Source organism: Musa acuminata, chromosome BXJ3-3, assembly GCF_036884655.1.
Source record: "Musa acuminata AAA Group cultivar baxijiao chromosome BXJ3-3, Cavendish_Baxijiao_AAA, whole genome shotgun sequence".
In the NCBI taxonomy this organism is placed as follows: Eukaryota; Viridiplantae; Streptophyta; class Magnoliopsida; order Zingiberales; family Musaceae; genus Musa; species Musa acuminata.
Window position 1 is genome coordinate 8,542,047 of NC_088351.1, and position 21,365 is coordinate 8,563,411.

The 21,365-nt window shown below is 37.5% G+C and overlaps 1 protein-coding gene and 1 pseudogene across 1 annotated transcript; one reads left to right on the forward strand and one right to left on the reverse strand.

Moving 5' to 3' along the window:
* The first annotated feature begins 5,656 nt into the window (after window positions 1–5,656).
* On the forward strand, window positions 5,657–9,605 carry LOC135632681 (subtilisin-like protease SBT3.8). Its single transcript, XM_065141352.1, has 9 exons — window positions 5,657–5,877; window positions 5,975–6,072; window positions 6,301–6,462; window positions 6,543–7,153; window positions 7,236–7,297; window positions 7,397–7,657; window positions 7,693–7,816; window positions 8,656–8,827; window positions 8,903–9,605. The coding sequence occupies exons 1-9, from the start codon at window positions 5,678–5,680 to the stop codon at window positions 9,481–9,483; spliced, it is 2,271 nt and encodes a 756-aa protein (XP_064997424.1). The 5' UTR covers window positions 5,657–5,677; the 3' UTR covers window positions 9,484–9,605.
* A 1,845-nt stretch (window positions 9,606–11,450) lies between these two features.
* On the reverse strand, window positions 11,451–21,135 carry LOC103977922 (transketolase, chloroplastic-like; annotated as a pseudogene).
* Between the last annotated feature and the right edge of the window lie 230 nt (window positions 21,136–21,365).

Here is a 21,365-nt window from a genome sequence, read left to right on the forward strand (position 1 = left end):
CGCTTCAATATTTAGCACCGACGTACGATACAAGTTGTCAGGAAATAATATAGCTTTCGATATCCAACGTTATGACATCAAGTTAAACTCGTTATTTTAATTTCCAAAAATTTGCCTACCACCTCAATTAAAATAGACGTTCACATAATATACTCTCGTAATCTTGATTTGTTGAAATTAATGTGGCTCATACGATTTTCATTTTATGACATTTAATGATAGTTTAATAAATATTTAATGAGAAAGACAAACCTAATTTGAGTTGTCATATCCATTGACTATAAAGAATGTTACTTGTATTAATTTTTAATTGATGTCCTGATGGAAGACATCAAGACATTTGACCATAGTCCTTCACCATCCATAGATCAGAATAAGATATTTACATTAATAACATATTTACATTAATTATATGAGCTAGTTTCTTAAAATGCTGGAGAGAAAAGATAATAATTATTAAGAAAAAATAAAAAAAAAATTGTTAGAGAGTTGATTTTATCATTTTAAAATTTTGAAGCTCTATGTGGAAATTACCCCCTATCATATTTATGCCGCTCCTTCACCTATATATAATCACACTGAAAAGCGAAGAAAGAGTTTTATTGTTATTAATGAAGATATGATATTATTGTTGTTGTTGATGATGATGACGATGACGATGATGTGCTTATTATAAATATTGTGAAAGAGGCACTTTGGATGCCAACATAATTTCCAGAGCAAACATCTCTATCAGGTCTCGTAGTTGTTGGGCTCGATGAGACTTGCAAAGGTCCGTGCGTCTACCATGGTGCAAAAATGCATCACGGTTCCCATCATCGTAGTGATACTCGTACAGCATCTTGACGTAAAGGCTTGACTTAGTCAACTCAATTCTTCTACGTGAAATCATGTGGTGAATAGAACATGAAACATGAGATGAATGCTCTATCCAATCCAAAACCATCATCCACTTGTCACGTCAGTTGGATCGAAGCACAATCTAGTCCATCTCTTCCAATCCAAAACCGTCGATAGCTGCTCCCTCCATGAACTTTTCCTGTGCTCAAGGTTACTGAGATGGAGGGAGAGTCCTTTTACCTACGTTGTGTTGTGACGTCCATTGTAATCACTGAGAACGAAACCAAAATATCTCTCTTGATGTCGGCTTTTGGTTCAGTCAATTTGTTATTTTATAGGCTTGTGTGAGCTACTTTTGTCCAGACGCATGAACGTCGACATATGATGTTGTTAGGAAATAATATGCCTTTGGAGGACATAATATTTTTATAAACTATATTTTCAAAATAATTCAATTGCCAAGATATAATAAAATAGCTTGGAACTATTTTACAAGGGAATAATTAAAATAAGAGCTTCGTGAAACTAAGATATAATAAAAATATAAAAAACTATAAATATTTAATGAAATGAGTATAGTGATTATAATAATTGGAAACATGTCGATTTTGATTAGTGTTATGTCAAAATTTAATTGTGACGTAGACTTGAAGCTAATTAAGAATCTATTTCATATCTATTTCTTATTGGTGTTTGGGATAACTAAATCCTAAAGGTATTGAACCCAATAAAATTATACCGGAGACATGTCTGACAAAATCCCTACACTTATGTTAGTTTCAGAGTTAAAAGTGTCGGTCAAGTACTAAGATCCGAAGATTAAAAGTACCTAATGGGGGTGAGGGCTTTTATAGTGTGACACTAGGATTATTATGCTCGTAGATATATATTGTTATTAAAATAATTTCACGCATCTTATGGTCCTCATGGAATCATAAGGCATCAGATGACTTAAATCAGAGTGTCGATAAGATGATGATAAAATATCGATCACATGATATGATATTGATGTATCGTTCATGTTATTATTTTCCTATGATTAAAAAAATTAAGATTACTCAATCAAAAAAAAAAATATTTAGTTTTGATATTTATCTCTCAATTGCTGAAAAGATGGACACAGTTGATTTAGTTATAAAAAAAAAGAGAGAGTAAAAGTTGATAAAGAAAAGGAGAGAAACTTCATTTGTAAATATACTCTTAAGTGAAGATAACATAAGGTTTAATATAATATTAAAATATTTTTACTAAATTAATTTTTAGAAAAGCAATATGTAAAGTTAAGAAACTTATCACCATATCTGTCCGTCTTTTTATAATATGTGGCAATATTTACTTTGTGTGTTATTTACATTTGTCAGATTTCTTGAATCAATCTCAAATCGGGTTAAAATAATTTTATTTATCTCTATCGAAAATTATCTTCACGAGGAGGAGTTTGTGATCGGAAGCCATTACATTTATCAAAAGGATTGAAATAATGAGAAGAGAGAGAGAGAGAGAGAGAGGAAATCCTCAATATTTGAGGTTTGTACATTAAATGGAGAGGACACGTTCAAATTACAAGTATTATTTTCATCTTTCATGTATTTGAAGTCAAATTGAATATATGTACCTTCAAAATAAATTGTTTTCATATTTATTCCTCCAAAGCGTATAGATCATTGCAAAATATAAAATATATGACATCATGTTAAGATCCTTCGGCTGCTATCATCTGGCTATTATTCTAAATGATATTAATATCTTTTAAGAAATACAATGATTATAAAAAAATATTAGAAATAATTTAAATACTTAAATATTTTTAGTCTAAATTAATTAATGATAATTATTGTTAGCTTTCATCAACATGAGATTTTAGATGCATGTTTACGATCTTAATATTTGAAGGAATGTGTATATCATATCAAAATTTAAAAATTTTATCTTGAACTCTTTTTTTATTATGATTCAACATTATGGAATATTTGATTGGTTAATCTCGTTGAACTTGAACTACGTTTAAGATATTTAGATTGAAATTAATAATAATACATCTATTTATTATATAAGTCTAAATCGAAATACTATATTTTTAATAAATTTTCTTGTAATTTATTTATGACCCTCCACTCACGAGTGCCAATCACCTAAGTCAAAATGTAGTAAAATGAACGCATGAATGAAAAACATCGCCTTAATTATAATTAGACTATTAAGTCCCCAACAGAGACGTCAATTACAAGTATTATCTCTCCTTAACATTTGTGGACATGAATATATGAAATTTTAGGTTGTATGTTTAGCTTCATTGATCTAAAAATATTAGAAAGAAGAGATGATAGTTAAAATATAAAATATTTATTTATATTAGTTGTATGTTTAGGAGAAAGAAGAGATGATAGTAGGAGAAGATTAGAAAAGTACTTTCAATCCACAGTGATTCGAATTTATCTAAAAATATCTAAAAATATTAGATAAATTCATGAATTTATCTAATCTAAAAAGATTAGAAATGGTGCCGTGTGGGACCATGAAATCTCCTCCCGAGTGTGCATAAGACCGGAGGAGTTGACCAATTGATGCAAAATGGGAGAAGAAAAGAACACACACTTCCAAGTCAAGAATAATTTATCTTTACAACCATTTACAAAATCGAAAGAAATCGTTGACTTCAAAATCATGATAAAGTGATAGGTATGATATTAAAAATCACATCCATTTTATGCTTTTCAGATTTAATTTAATTCACAGAAGATTAGAGACATCATGACCTCAATGGAATATGGAAGATGATATTAGATAAAAACAAGTCCTCAAAAGAGTGGTTCACCTTTATAATCAATAATAGAGAACACAGTATGTTACATAATAAAGAAGAAAACTCAAATTCATTTATGAGAAAGAAAATGGTTGAGGACATTTGGAAATCTTGTTATATTCTCCATATTCTCCAAGCAGGAGCACTTGCTCCGAACCAGTCAGCCCAAATTAAAATAAGAGCTGATGAAATTAAGATATAATAGAAATATTAAACATTATTAATACTTAATGAGAAAAAAATGTGAGCTAAGCTATAATTAGCAGTATCATTTTAATGATATATTAAAAAATACAAGCTTTTAAAATCCTACGTATGACATCAAGCTAAACTTACTAATTTAATTTCCAAATATTTACCTACAACCTAAATTAAAATAAAAGTCCACATAGTAAAAAAATTAGGGTGAATTCCTAAAAAAGGTTTTTAACTTTTGATTTTTTTCACATCCTAAGTTTGAAAATTTCTCATAAGCACTCTTGACTATATGAAGAGACTATTTTCCCCGATAACGTTAAAAAAAATTTACTTGTACCCCTAACTCTAGTCATGTATCTATTCGTGTTTGGTTGATCGGCCCATCGAACTTTACTATTGTCAGTTACGACCCTTGTATAAGGTAAGAGGGGACATATAGGTCATGATCTCTTCCTCCTCCTTGTTAATGATTATAGGCATGACGACCATGCGAAGACCAATAGGCAACCCCTCCCTTGTGCAAGAGCCACGATCGATCAAGATGAGGGCCAACGATCGGGGTGGCCAAGCATGAGATAAAGGAGGGTAATTAGTGGGATGGAGAAACGATGAAGGGTGGTGACCAATAAAAGTAAAATAATCATTTATAAAAATAGATATTCTATCAAAACTTTTAAGCTTAGTGTGAAAAATCCAAAATTATGAGTTTTTTTTTTAGAATTCATTCATAAAATTATATATTTTCATATTCTTTATTTGTTTTAAAATTTATAAAAATTTATTTTAAATTCATTAACTACAACCTTTCCTCTTGATAATATAGGATATTCATGTGACTCACAGCCTATGAAAATTAAGCATGCCATAGTATCTATTTTCCGTGAAATGAAAGATTTTGGATCGTTTGGTCAAATGATCTTCTCAATTATAACTACATGATTGATTTGATAAGCTAGTTAAGATGGCCCTCCTTACGAGGGCACAACTAAAACATGGCATAACAATAATGGATAAGATCACATTATTATTGACTCTAGAGATATAATAATAAAAACGTGAAGCATTTAAGCAATTGAAAACGCCCCTTTAAAAATAATTTAAAAATTATAAATCGATAACCACGTCAATTATAATTATTTTTTCATTTTAAACTATTAAGTACCAATAGAAAATTCATTAACATCATCACATAACGTGAACGGAGAAGACTTCGTCAGTAAAAAATATTATTTTCATTTGCACGGGTCATCGTGCCTATAACTGTATATTTGATTCAACTTAATATGAAATATTATTTTAAGTATTATGTGTTTTGTCCCTCATATTTTTTTAATTAAAAGATATTATGCTAACATGTGAAACTCAATTTTGAGATCTATCAGTTTGTATAATATTACACTAACGAATCTTGATATATTATAATAAATGAACTTCCAACTTGCATTGACCTATCACACAGTGAAAAGTGTTTGCCATTTATAAATATTTTTTATTATTTATTTCTTTAAAATCATAATCAATTTCTCTATATTCAGGCCATGCAATAATAGTATCAATGACTCTTTTATTATTGGAGTCATCAATTTCCAGATCTACAGTAAAACATATTATAATCATGTCTACATGTGTATGTAACGGGTAATTAACGGAGCCCCAAAGATTACCTTACAACTGTGCCCGTAATTTTATTATTCTTGTTTGACTTTGACCTGTGGGTTCCTATCACGTGGCACCCCCATCACCTTAGTCTTTAGCTTGGTAGCTTATAATAGCGCCCACGGTTCGAATGCTGCCGCTCCATAGCCGATGATGGCCTCCCTTCCAATTCTATCCTCCATGTCTCTGGGAATCTTTCTTCTCATTTGGAGCTACTTCCAATGGGTAACACTCGGAGATAACCCATCAACCAAGGCGAGTGTCTCTGTGCCCTCTTCTACTGCGAAGCTGTACATTGTGTATCTTGGAGAAAGACAAGACGAAGATCCACAGCTTGTGACTGCTTCCCACCATGATATGCTGTCTTCCGTACTGGGGAGGTATATGTTCTCCGTCACGCTTCGCCGCCCTTCCTATTCTCTAAGCTTTCCTTTGTGCGCTAAGGTTGGTTGGTCGGTGCACTTTGTGTCGTTTCAGCAAGGAAAAGGCTCGCGATTCAATTGTTTACAGCTACAAACATTGCTTCTCGGGCTTTGCGGCCACGCTCACGCCATCTCAAGCACACCAAATTTCAGGTCCTTAGCATGCATTCTCGCAGCAAATCATAAGAGCTAGATAATAACTTTTAGTATTATGGGTAACCTTGAAATCGAGATCATGAAGCATTGATAACAAGCTTTCAAAATCTTCTATTATTGGCCATTGAGATATGATCTATCGGTAGAGAAAAAAGCAAAGCACTAATCTGTATGATATGCATAGTTACAGTAATAATTCCATTTGTACTGTCGTTTTGGTGTTAGAATTGGCGGAGGTGATCAGTGTCAGTCCAAGCCGCACTTTTCCTCTGCATACCACACGAAGCTGGGACTACCTCGGCCTACGGTCTGGCCATCAGCAACCCACAGGACTACTTGAGAAAGGCAAGGAAGGCGATGGCATCATCATCGGAGTTGTCGACACAGGTAATTAAGCATCATCTGATCAGTACTGATCGCCTAATTATATATCATTGAGCATGCCAATGGGAGTTTTTCTTTCATAGGCATCTGGCCGGAATCGAGAAGCTTCAACGACGACGGTTATGGCCCCGTCCCATCCCGTTGGAAAGGAAAGTGTGAAGTAGGTCAAAACTTCACCGTCAACCACTGCAACCGCAAGATCATCGGTGCAAGATACTACAGTAAAGACGTCGACCCGTCTGAGGTCGCGCGAGACTACGACTCCCCCCGTGACGCCAATGGCCATGGAACACACACCGCTTCCACCGCAGCAGGTTCTCTGGTAAGCGATGTAAACTTCCACGGTCTCGGTGCCAGTACAGCAAGAGGAGGCGCTCCTCGTGCGCGGCTAGCAATCTACAAGGTGTGCTGGGGATCAGGAATATGCGGGGAAGCCGACGTACTACAAGCCATAGATGACGCGGTGGATAACGGGGTGGACATCTTGTCACTGTCGATCGGTGGGTATGGTTATTTTCCGGCGTCACTAGGCGCGGTAAGGAAGGGGATAACGGTGGTCTTCTCTGGGGGCAACGATGGCCCGGTTCCTCAAACAATCAACAACGCGGTGCCATGGGTCATCACGGTGGCTGCCAGCACTATCGATCGCTCTTTTCCGACCGACATAATCCTTGGAAACCGACGAACTCTGGTGGTACGTATGAGCCCGTGTATCTTTTTCCAGACATCGATCAACTTGAAACTTATAATCTTCATCAAATTGTTCTTAACTGCAGGGCCAATCTATGTGCTACGCGTCCAGTGATCCAGGAGACAAAGTTCTTGTAGCTTTTGACAGGTAACGACTACCGATTACTGTTGTCTTCTTTGCCTTGGATCTCTTTTCACACGTCTAAGAAGAGGGCAAACAGTAACGTGTACATGTAATCCGTTGTAGTTGCTCAGTGGTGCCTCAATATCTCACGCAATTAGCAGACAAGATTGTGCTATGCTTTGATCGTGCATTTGCTGCCGCCGTCGATGCTGCCGGTGAGACCTCCCAGTTGCTAGCGAGATTGTCGCAAGCCGGAGCAAGGGGAGCTATTATTGCACGATTCCCGCGCAGCATCCTCCCAGACTGCAGCGGCATTACATGCGTCCTCGTGGATTATGATGTAGGCGGACAGATAGCCAACTATGCCAACGTGGAAACTACAAGGTCTGTTTCCTTGATTGCCTTGGATAGATTGACAGTGGGAGAATCCCCGTGGCGCATGTGAGCCCTGCATCCAACATCGTCGGGAGCCAAGTGATGTCGCCGAGGGTGGCAGCTTTCTCCGCAAGAGGGCCGCATACAAGCTATCCGGACTTAGTGAAGGTATGTACGCAGCTATAGTTGTCTCTGTTCATGATAATTATGAAGTCTCCTATAATATATTGCAAAACGGACCCCTTCCACCGACGGGGATATAAACAGGAATAACCTTTGTATAGGAACAAATATTAGAAACCCAAAATACGCAGCGGAATAAAATGGAAACACAATCAAACAGAACACCAAGATATACGTGGAAAACCCCTTCAATGTGAAGGGTAAAAATCACTGGGCAAACTAGAGATAATTCACTATAAGAATAATGAATGTACAAATCTCAATCTCTTGTCCAAAACCCTAGCAACAACCACAAGAGAATAATTGAGATACAAGGATCACATCACTGCACACAATATCTAAAACCTCCCAAGTAATCACAGCCTACTGTAGATTTGATCTAACCTAAGATGAGAACACTGCTAGATGATTGAGAACAGTTTCTCTGCGCTGTCCTTGTCTTCTTCCCTTTCTTTCTCTTTCTTTTCTGCCTTGTTCTCCTTCTTCTCTTTGGAATCTCGTGGCTCACAAGATCTGCCTCGTTGCTGCCTTTTTATAGCCTTAATCTGTAAAACGCAGCCATCACACCCCCTAATCTTAATTAGGATTAGGTTAAGAGGGGGTGTGGGCTGTGGGCTGATAAAGCTCACATGGGCTGAATATGGGCCATCAGCCCAATACCCACATCTAAAACTTTGAGAAGTAAAATCATCCTCTGCTTGAAAGTAATGATAAAACCAACTATAAATCCTCTGATAAGCACAAGAAGCTGTTGAGGGTCGATCGTAGCTCCACTGGAAAATGGAAAAACAGAGCACTGAGCTCATCCTTTACCTTCTCCTCAGCCTGACATCACAGCTCCGGGAGTCAATATCTTGGCGGCAGTGAGAGATGGGTATCAATTTATGTCAGGAACTTCAATGGCTTGCCCTCATGTATCTGGAATTGCAGCTCTTCTCAAAGCAGTGCATCCCGATTGGTCTCCAGCTGCCATCAAATCAGCACTTGTCACCACCGGTGGGTAGATATATCTTTTATCCGCTCATTTGCCATCGTTGACTCTGACATATGTATGTATGCCTCCGTCTCAAGCATATACAACCGACGAACGCGGCTTCCCAGTAGAAGCGGAAGCGATTCCTCGGAAGCTGGCCGATGCTTTCGACTATGGCGGAGGTCACATCGATCCTAATAAAGCCGCAGATCCTGGACTTGTTTATGATATCCATCCGGATGATTACTGCAACTACTTCCCGTGCACAAACCGTGCCTTGAGTCTGCCCTCGGACGACGTTCCCGGCCTCGGGACATCCGGAGTGGATAACAAACGTATGTATGACCTGAACCTGCCCTCCATCTCCATTCCCGACCTGAAGGAGACACCTGTGACGGTCGGGAGGACCGTTACTAATGTGGGCGACAAGAAATCCAAGTACAAGGCAGTAGTGCATTCTCCACCAGGTGTTAACATGGTTGTGGAGCCGTCCGTTCTGGAGTTCAAGGCTTCGACGCAGAAGCTTCCCTTTAAGGTGACCTTCAGGTCGCTTCACAAGGTGCAAGGTGGCTTCACTTTCGGAAGCTTGACTTGGGTGGATGATGGTGGGAAGCACACCGTCAGGATTCCGATCGCGGTTCGGGTGATCATCGTAGATTCCTTTTCTGACACCTCCTAGAGTCCAAGTTATAAGCTCTGGCCTGAGCATTCGAGACATGAAGTAATAATGGAGCCGAGTTATATGTTGCTGTAGCAGTAAGTTCAATGTTAAGATCTCTCGAGGAATAAAAGGATATCTGTTTCGTTGCTCGTGCGTATGATGATGAGCATAAATCATCATAAATTTATTATTAAGTTCAGTGTCAATCAAAATTTATCATAAATAAATATTTTATTAAAATAAATATTTTTTATTCATTTAATATATACTTTTCATGTATTTCAATTCATAACGGAGCTAACAATATTTTTAAAATATAAAATATAAATAAATATATTTCATAATAAAAATATAAATATTGCTAATGAGCATAAATCATTGTAGTACTATCATTAACTTTTCATAAATGAGCATAAATATAACTAAGGGTTTGTAAATATAAATATTGTATAATTATATATGTTTGAACATAATTCGTGGTAGTATGAATAGCATATTATTTAATTATCTAAAAACGTCATGATTCATCCATCTATAATTCATAACACAAATCTAATTAATGAGATTACAAGAGAATTTAAAATCATACCTAATATAGTTTTGTTAGACTTATCGAATCCATTTGGTATCAAAACAGAAACTCGATAATTCCTCTTATTTTTCTTCTTTTTTGTTTTCTCCTTTCTTTCAATTCTCTCACTGTTCTCTCTCCTGCTTGCACGTATCCCTTTCTTTTTTTTTATTTCCCTTCTCATCCTCTGTTTCTTCTATCTCACACCCCATCCTGGATTGCTTTTTTTTCTCTCATCTTCCTCTCCTTCTATTCTTCTTCTTCTCCCCTTTTTTTTTCTTCTTCTTTCTTCCCCGACTCTGTTCTCACCGATGCCTCCCTGTCTTCTCTCTTTCTCTTCCTCTTCTCTCTCTCCTTTCTCCCTTTCTCTTTCTATTCCTTCCCTCCCTTTCACTCTTCTCCGATCCCCTCTCTGTTTCTTTCTCTCCCACACGCTCCCGTACCACCGCAGCCTCTGTTTTACCCGATCGAGAGAGAGAGAGACAGAGTGCGAGAGGCGGTGGGAAGCTATGGGGTGTTAAACCAACTAACCAACCAACGCCGCCGCTGCCGTGTTTTGCAATTTAAGGTCCTCAGAAAAAATTAGGGATTTAGAAAAAGACTATCCAAGGAGGTGCTTATGCCGACATGATTGTGCACGCTTGCAATAGCACTTCCATAAAATGCTTTATGGAGGATTCAGACAAATGTTTTAATGCAGCAGAGCAAATCTCCAACTAGATGTGTTCTATTATATCATGACAAAGGACCTTACGGGTCTGGCTGGAAACTTAGCATAGCAAAATCCCAGACTAGACATTCTATTATATTAACTAAACTTCAGCTAACAATGATATATGCAAGTTTTTATATTTTAAATAACAATACATATACTAAACTTAAATTCAAAGAGAGAAATATAAATGAAGCTCGTCGATACACAAGATCACCTCCACCATTAACTTCTATTTCCATAAGAACTATGTTAACTTATCAACGATATCACTTAGGTTTGACAACTTGATCCACAAGCAAGATTCCTCGACCTTTTAACATCATGTCCTCAGTCTACAGAAATTGTTCGGCAGATATATCTTGCATGCAACAACATATAACAGATCAACCAAGGAATCTCTAAACAAAGGATGCGATTTCAACCCTACACTCGAGGTTTTCCTTTGAACAAAAAGATGCCTCGTGAATGTTATGGGAACCCGACGGCATGACCTCAAAAGAATCCGGAAGATGAGAGTAAAACGGACTAGTTAATCCAAACAAATTCCCGAAACAGTATTCGACATTCAAATAATTAATACAAATTACGGTTTGTTCCACAACTAAATGCAGTCATTCATTAAAGAAGAAAACTCCATCAACTATGAGAAAGGAAAAGCTCAAGGACATATGAAAATTTTATTGCAGGTTGAAGGCAAGGTTCCTTTGCCCTAGAGAATTCTCCAACTGACACTGAAATCTAAATTCTCCTTGTGATCACTGACAGAGCTTACCTCACAGAGATTTGGCTGCTGCAACAATACTCTCTGCTGTTATGCCAAACTCCTTGTATTTTCTCCCAGCAGGAGCACTTGCTCCAAACCGGTCAATCCCGATCGCCTTGCCTTTGCTTCCGACATACTTCTCCCATCCAAGCGTGACCCCTGCTTCGATACTAATCCTTGCAGTGACAGCAGCGAGGAAGACACTCTCCTTGTATTCGTCTGGTTGCTCATCCAACAACTCCCAGCAAACAAGAGATACCACACGTACTGTTTTGCCCTCCTTCCTTAGCTCATCTGCGGCCTTCGCTGCAGTCTCCAATTCTGAACCAGTGCCGATCAAAATCACATATGGTTTGTTACCAGTAGAATTATCAGAAATGGTATATCTTCCCTTCTCAACATCTTCAATTGATGTTCCTGGAAGTTGAGGAAGCTTCTGTCGTGAGAGAGCAAGGACTGACGGTCTCTTCCTGTTGAGCACCGCAACCTTGTAGGCCCCAGCAGTCTCGTTCCCATCAGCATGCCTGAGCATCAGAATGTTGGGCATGGCTCGGAAGCTTATCAAATTCTCAATTGGCTGATGGGTAGGGCCATCTTCCCCAAGACCAATTGAATCATGTGTCATCACATAAATGACTCCTGCCCCATGTTAGAAATAAAATTGAAGGAAGTTGTTCTTGAGTTTGAAATAATACTTCTTATTTATACATGTTAGAAGGAAAAAAATTTCTCAATGAGGATTTTTCTTAATAGATTTACGATATTTCCTCATGTAATTGAGGAGATCTTAGCTGTTGTTAAGACTATTATCAAGAGAGATCCACTAGTTGATCAGTCGTATATATTTGAGAAACACGTAGTTGATATCTGACAACTTGTTCTCATACGAAGTGAAAGTCGATGACCATGTATTTCATGCGTGAGTGGAATACTGGATTGACGCATAGGTAAGTGGCTCCGACATTATTACAGTATATTGTAGGAGTAGAGGTAAGGTTGATGTTAAGTTTCTTGAGTAGATTCGTAACCCAATTGAGTTCTGCAACAACGGTTACTATGGCATGGTATTTAGCTTCAGTTGTAGAACGTGTAATTGTCTTTTGCTTCTTAAAACTCCAACTAATTGGATTAGGTCTAAGGAAGATGATATACCCCAACATGGATGTTCTGTCATCAAAATTCTCTACCCAATCAGCATCAACAAAAGTATGGAGATGAAGGGGAGAGTGTTTGCTGAAAAAGAGGCAATGATTGAGAGTCCCGTAAAGATATCACAAAATTCATTTGATTACAGACCAATGCATAGTAGATAGTCAATGTATGAATTGAGATAATTTATTGACCACAAATAAGATATCTCGACTGGTAAGAGATAAGTATTGTAAGGAGCCAAGGACTTGTTGGTATTAAGTTGAGTCTATAGTAGGGCTTCCATCACATAGTTTGAGTGACTCTCTAGTAGACAAAAGTATTGTAATTGCTTTTATAGTACTTGAGGACTGGAGTGAGCATACGATTAATGAGATAGATGACAGCTTGAAATGCTATAGTCCAAAAGGTTGTTGGTATAGAGGCTTGGTGTAGGAGTGTGAGACCAGTTTCAACTATATGTCGATATTTGCATTCAGTAGAGCCAACGAGTTGAGGAGTATGTGAGGGTGACTTGAGGTGTTGTATACCACAAGTAGAGAGGCAGGATGTGAGAGATTGATATTCGCCTTCACCATCGGAGTAAATAATTTTAATTTTAGACTAAAAGAAGTTCTTTACCAATCTTCGAAAGTTGGTAAAGATTGTTGAAGCTTCAGATTTATGGTAAAGAGGGTATAACCATGTGTACTTGATAAAATAATCTACAAAAATAACATAAAATCTGAACTTGTCAAAGGAAGTGATTGGAGCATGGCTCCAAACATCATTGTAAATAACCTCAAAAGGTTTAGAGCAGGATATGAAGGATCTTCCGAAGGGAAGTCTATAACTTTTATTGCTTAAACAAGTATCACAATGAGTTATAATATTATTGGTTTTAAACGTAGAAAGAGAATAGTATGAAAGTATTTTTTGTTGGATAAAGGATGAGGGAAGATCAAGACGACGATACCACACATCAGTTGGAGCTACGACAGAAGAGTAGGTAGTGGAATGAGTGATTCGAGAAACTAACGACCACTCATAAATATTATCCTTACTTTGATATCAGACCAAGGACACCCATGCTTAAATTCTTGACAAGGCCGAGATCCTTATGGCAACTCTCATCTCTCGTATAGTCGGTGAAAACAAAGAAAGTAGCACAGTAAGGGAGAAGACCAGGGCTGTGAAGGGCAATGCCGTTGCAGATGGCACCCATCCCATGTTCTTTAACCCCGAAACGAACATTCCGTTCATCAGGTGTGCCCTTTTAGAAGTTACCAAACATCTTCAACAATGTCATGTTGGAGGATGCAGGGTGTACTTTTGCAAGTGCATTCAGGTTCTGCTGCGATAAATTTCTAGTTGCATCTGCAGGACTTTCAGGAGTATACGTTTGGAAAAGAAGCAAAGAAGTTATTTTCTAGTGTAATCCATCTCACAACGTAAATTTAACTATAATAACAGATATTGTAAGAAGAACGGAAGGTGAAGGGTCAATCGAGGAGGTGGTCACCGGAAGTGCTTTCTCCCATCTGGTAGGCAATTCTTCTGATATGATAGCTTTCAGCTCTGCAGCATCCTCCTTGTACTTCTCTTCGTACTCCGCAAATCTGGCATTCCACTCAGCTTCAAGAGCAGCACCTTAAGGGACATGGCTCTTCATAGAAAGGTTCATATGGCCATTCGAGACTTTTCCTAGTTGCATCAACTTCCTTGTTACCCAATGCACTTTCATGTACGCTGTATGTGTTTGCCTTGTTTGGTGATTCATATCCAATGGTCGTAGTGACATGGAAGAATTCAGTATTTCATCAAAATTCTGATACTCCGAAAGCAAATGCAAATCAGTTGATCATGTCCTTGATAATAGGAATATAAAAAGAAATAACTTTTGTATATGAACAAATATTAGCAGGTTATGCAGCGGAATTAAATTGAACAATAATCAAATAGAACATCAAGATATACGCAGAAAACCCCTTCAATGTGAAAAGTAAAACTCATGAGGCAAACTAGAGATAATTTACTATAAGAATAATGAATATATAAATCTCAATCTCGTGTTGAAAACCCTAGCAACAATCACAAGAGAATAACTAGGAATAACTAGGATACATGGATCACGTCACTGTGCATAATATCTAAATCCTTCCTAATTCTTCTTAAGTAATCACAGTAAGAATCTACTATAGATTTGATCTAATATGAGATGAAAACATTGCTAGATAATTGAGAACAATCTATCTGTGTTGTCCTTATCTTCTTCTCTTTTTTTCTCTTCTTTTTCTGCCTCTTTTTATAACCACCACACCCCCCCCAATATAAATTAGGGTTAGGTTAAGAGGGGGTGAGCTATGGGCTGATAAAGCTCACCTTGGGCTGAATATGGCTTGTCAGCCCAACAACCTCCCCCTTCAACCCATAAGGGAGGCTATCCCAAGACTTCTCAATGTGAAGCCTTGCCGACCAACTGTCGGCATATCTCCTGTCTTTATTTTGGTAAGGTCTTTGTCAACATGTCTGCTCCGTTGTCATCTGTGTGAATTTTCTGAAGCTGCAACTACTTCTCTTTAAATACATTTCAAATACAGTGATATCTGATATTTATATGCTTTGATTTGGAATGAAACATTAGATTCTTACACAAATGAATGACACTTTGGCTGTCACAATACATCACATAGTTTTCCTGTTTTAGCCCAGATTCTTGTAAGAATTCTTTCATCCATAACATTTCTTTACATACCTCTGTAGCAGCAATATATTATGCCTTTGTGGTGGAGAGAGCAATACACCTTTGCAACTTGGATTGTTATGACATAGCTCTCCCTGCAAAAGTAAATACATAACCTGATGTGGACTTCCTCGTATCTATATCTCTTGCCATATCTATATCTATATAACTTGTCAACACAAGTGGTCTATCTCCAAAGCTTAAACAAACCTTAGAGCTTCCTCTGAGATATCTAAAAATCCACTTCACTACTATCCAGTGTTGTTTGACTAGATTTGTAAGAAATCTGCTAGTAATACTAACTGCACATACGATGTTCGGCCTCATATATACTATTGCATATATTAAACTTCTAACTGGTGAAGCATAAGGAACCTTTTGTATTTTCTTCTTCTCCTCATCACTTGACGGATTTTGTTCTGAGCACAACTTGAAGTGACCTGCAAGTGGAGAACTAACTGGTTTTGCATTATTTATACTGAATCTTTCCAATACCTTCTCGATGTATTTCTCTTGTGATAATCAAATCTTCTTATTTTTCCTGTCACGAAAAATTTGCATATCCAGTATTTGCTTTGTTGGCCCCATGTCTTTCATTATAAAAACTTACTTAGTTCCTTCTTTAACCTATCAATTGTAGACATATCTTTTCCAAGATAAGCATGTCATCAACATAAAGTAAGAGAATAATAAAATTCTCACCAAACTATTTGATGTACACATAATGATCTGAAGTCATTCTTTTGTATCTATTTTCTGTCATAAATGAATCAAACTTTCTATACCACTGTCTTAGAGTTTGTTTTAGCCCATACAAACTCTTCTTCAACTTATAAACAAAGTTCTATTTACCTTTGACTTTGAAGCCTTCTGGTTGCTCTATATAAATTTTCTCCTCCAAGTCACCATGAAGGAAAGCTGTCTTCACATCTAACTGTTCAACCTCCAAGTCCTGGCTAGCAGCAATATCAAGAGCAACACGAATAAAAGATATTTTAACAAAAGGAGAAAATCTCTTCAAAGTCAATACCTTTCTTTTGACCAAAGTCTTTTACAACCAATCTAGATTTGTACTTTAGTTGAGAATAATATTCTTGAGTCTTCAACCTAAAAACCCACTTGTTCTTTAAAACCTTCATTTCATTTGGTAGTAGTACCAAATCATTAGTGTAGTTTTTCTGAAAGAGCATTCATCTCTTCCTGCATAGTAACTAACAACTTCTCTTTTTGCTCAATTTCAACTGCTTCCTGGTAACTCTCTGGTTTACCTGCATCAATAAGCATCATATACATATCTGTAGAGCATCTTATGGAAGGTTGACGTTGTCTATAAGATCTTCTCAACTGAGGTTCTGCGGGAAGTTGCTCTCCAACTTCTTCTTGCTTAATATGTCCTACTGGTAAATCAACATCAAGCTCTACACTATCTTCCTACACATCTCCCCCATCGCCCTGATATACTAGAGGAGTAACTGGATCATAATATGCTAATCCTTCTGCAGAAGTCTTGGCCGGTGTCTTCTTCTTTAAATTTTCAAAGGTATGATCCTCAAAGAAGACTACATCTATGCTTCTGAACACCTTCTGCTTTTTTGGATCCCAAAGCCTGTAACCAAACTGATCATGAGTAACCAAGAAAAATATATTCTTTAGTCTTACCATCCAACTTGGACCTCTCATTATCTATAATGGAATATATGCAAATGCACGATAATCAAACACTCTCAAATGCTTGTAGAAAACATCTTTCCCTAACCATGCATGCCTTGTAATGTCACCATCTAGGGCTGTACATGGTGACAAGTTGATCACATCAACTGCAGTCCTCAAAGCCTTATCCTCAAACCTTTTGGGTAGGTTGGCCTGTGAAAGCATACATCTAATCTTTTCTATGATGGTGCGGTTCATCCTCTCTGTAATTGCATTATGCTGAGGTGTACCAGGAACTGTCATCTCATGTTGGATCCCATGTGACCTGTAATAATCATTAGATAATCCTGTATACTCACCACCATTATATGATCTTATACATTTCAATTGCCTCTCTGTCTCCTTTTCAACCATGACATGAAACTCTTTGAAGACATTAATAATATGATCTTTGGTCTTCAAAGCATAGGTCCAAACTTTCCTAAAAAAATTATCTATAAAAGTGACAAAATAAAGTGCACCACTTATACTAGAAACATCAACAACAGATCCACCAGGAGTTTTTGTCCTCAAAGGATCACATACATCAGTATAAACATGGTCTAAGACATGTATTTTTCTAAACATAGCAGGACTAGCAAATGAAACTCTGTGTTATTTACCAGCCAAACAATCAATACAAAGGTTCAAATGTGTACCTCTGAGATCTGGCAATACCTCTCTCTTGGAAAGAGCTTGCAGCCCCTTCTCGCTCATGTGTCCCAGTCGCCTATACCATAACTCTATGCTGAAGTCTTTCTCTGTACCATTTAACTACTCACCATAAGCTTTAGCTTGCAACCTATACAAAGTATGATATTTCTTTCCACTAGCCACAAAAAAAGAATCCTTACTGAGCTTCTATTACCCTTTGTGAAATCTGCTTTCATAGTTTTCATCATCTAGTCTTTCAATTGAAATTAAATTCAGTCTTAAGTCAACCACATGTCTCACATCCTTAAGCACCAACTTGCAGCCAAGGTTGGTCTTTATATGGATGTCACCTATACCAATGATGTCTGTCGTGCCATAGTTGTCCATCTTGACAACACCAAAATTTTCAAACCTATATGTAGCAAAAAACTCCCTCCGTGATGTAGTATGATAAGAAGCACCTATATCAATCACCCACTCAAGATCCTGACACATAAGAAAAAATATCATCAAAAGAAGACAAAATCAAATAATCACCACCCTGCACTATAATTATAATATTATCTTTTAACTCTATAGACTTCACTTCTTTTCTATTTTTCTTGCTGTTGCTTACATCGGTTATTGTAATATCCTTTCTCACCATAGTTATAGTAAACAATATCTTTTCTTGATCTTGACTTGCTCCTACTCATACGTGAACTGCTTCTAGACTTTGACCGTCCTTTGTTCTCTGAGATAAGTGCTTGTGAATCATTATGAGATGTTGCTGAATTCTTTCTTCTCAACTCCTTATTCCACAAATTGTTTGTTACTTAACTCATGGTGACAACACCATCTGACGTAGAATTACTAAGGGAAACCACTAGTGTCTCCTAACTTTCTAGTAATGAACTGAGAAGTAACAATACCTGCAACTCATCATCAAGAGACATTTTCATAGAGAATAACTGGTTAGTAATACTCTGCATTTCATTCAAATGCTTAATAATAGAAGCACATTCTCTAAATTTTAGGTTTACAAGTTTTCTGATCAAGAAAGCTTTTTTACCAACTGTTTTTCTTTCATAGAGACCTTCCAATTTTTTCCAAAGAGAATATGCAGAACTTTTAGTAGAAACATGGTGAAAGATACTATCATCAAGCCTTTATCGAATAAACCCAACTGTTTTTCAATCTAACCTCTTCTACTCATCATCTATCATAGTTGTGGATTTTGCACTATCCCCCTACAAAGGTCCATATAAATCTTTGCAATACAAAAGATATTCCATTTTTGATTTCCATATTATCTAATTATTTCCATTTAAACTAATCATGCGAGAAACATTACTGGCCTCCATGTTCAAACACAAAAATTAAATCACCACAACCCTACTCTGATATGAGTTGATGGGATATAAAAAGAAAATAACTTTTATATATAAACAAATACTAGCAGGCTATAATATGCAGTGGAATTAAATAGAACCATAATAAAATAGAACACCAAGATATACGTGGAAAACCCCTTCAATGTGAAAGGTAAAAATCATGTGACAAACTAGAGATAATCCATTATAAGAATAATGAATATACAAATCTCAATCGCTTACCCAAAACCCTAACAACAATCACAAGAGAATGACTGTGATACAAAGATCACGTCACTGTGCACAATATCTAAATCCTCCATAATTTTTTTTCAAGTAATCACAATAAGAGTCTACTATATATTTGATCTAACCTGACATGAAAGTACTGCTAGATGATTGAAATAATATCTCATTGTTGTCCTTATCTTCTTCCCTTCCTTTCTCTTTCTTTTCTATCTCTTTTTATAGCCATCATACCCCCTAATATAAATTAGAATTAAATTAAAAGAAGATAAACTATGGACTAATAAAATTCTAATATGAACTGCTAGCCCAACACTTTGATGCCCAAAACGCAATTCTGAAAACAAGAGTCGGTTTGTCTTTCACTGCCTTTGCTTCCATAATGGCAGCACGAATATCATCATACCCGGTGTTTCCATTCTTCACCCAGATGGTATGCCACCCAAGAGCCTCAAAACGATCAATAACATTTCTGTAAATGCAATCTGTGTCACCATCAATGGAGATGTGGTTGTCAACGTCAAAAGCGATAAGTTTCCCTAGACCCCAGTGCCCAGCGAGAGAACAAGCTTCGTTTGCGATGCCCTCCATTTGGCAACCATCCCCAAACATCACATATCTACACCATCAAAATCAAGCTAGTCTTATGCACAAAATGCAGCGCACAAATATGAGGAAGATAGAATTGGGTAATCGTTACGTGTAATGGTCAATAATCTCATTGTCCGGCTTATTGAAACGGGCAGCTAGGTGTCGCTCAGCGAGTGCCAAACCAACAGCATTAGCAACACCTTGACCGAGCGGACCTGCAACATTTTGTGACAATTAATTGAATCGTAAAATGATATAGAATCGAACCAGTAGTGACTTCAATTCCTGGTGTCTCGAAGTTCTCAGGATGACCAAGGAGTTTTGCTTCCCCATTGACGGAATTGCTTCGAGTCTTCCATCTAAAATCAGATTACAATCATCGAAACTACTTCAATCTGATACAAATCAAAGCATGACCACTGAAACCACTGAACACTGAGCTCTCATTCACATAATCAAGGTGATGAAATGCAAGATTTCAATTATATCTAGGAAGCTGCATCCCATGAAGTGGAGTGCACTAATATCAGCTTTTCACGACAGGCCATTGCTAAATAGATTGGTTAACATAGAGATGCCTGAATGAACCGTTCAAATGAGAAGTTCTCCCACTTTAGAAACTCTATAACTCCAACAAAATAAACATAGATATCCCCACGATTAAGAACAAAGAAAAAGTTAGATGGACCACCATATCTATCAAATTCTCTTCTTGTTAGGCTGAGAAATATGTCAAGAAGCAGAAGACTTCGCGATAGAATAGATCAAGAAATTTAAGATTTAGCCACGCAAAAGCGGCCAAACAGAACTTCTCATAAACCACAGATAAGATCAAAGTATATGGGTAAAAGAAGAAGAAGAACGATCCAAATCTCTGAAGATAAAGATGACAAAAGTAAGATCGCCATCAAGCTCCCAATATTCTTGGTAATATCATCGTCGAATCTGGAAATAACTCTCGGGACAGATCGAAGGCCGTACCTTGACGCTATCGTAGCCAGCAAGATGGAGCAGGGCGTATTGGAGCATGCATCCATGGCCGGCGGAGAGCACAAACCGGTCGCGGTTGAACCAGTAGGGGTTCTCGGGGTTGTACTTCATGACCTCGTCGTACACTATGTGGCCCATGGGCGCGCACCAAATGGGGAGGCCCGGGTGGCCTGAGTTGGCCTTCTCGACGGCGTCGATGGCGAGGAACCGCATGGTGTTGACGGACTTCTCCACAAGGGCATCCGTGGCGGCGGCCTCGAGGGTCTCCACCGAGGCGAACCTGGCAGGCGCAGCGCGGCGAGAGGAGCAGGGCTTCGGCCGTCGGCGAGAGGTAACGACTGCCGATTACTGTTGTCCTCTTTGCCTTGTATCGCTTTTCACACGTCGAAGAAGAGGGCAAACAGTAACGGGAAAATGTAATCCGTTGTAGTTGATCAGTGGTGCCTCAATATCTCACG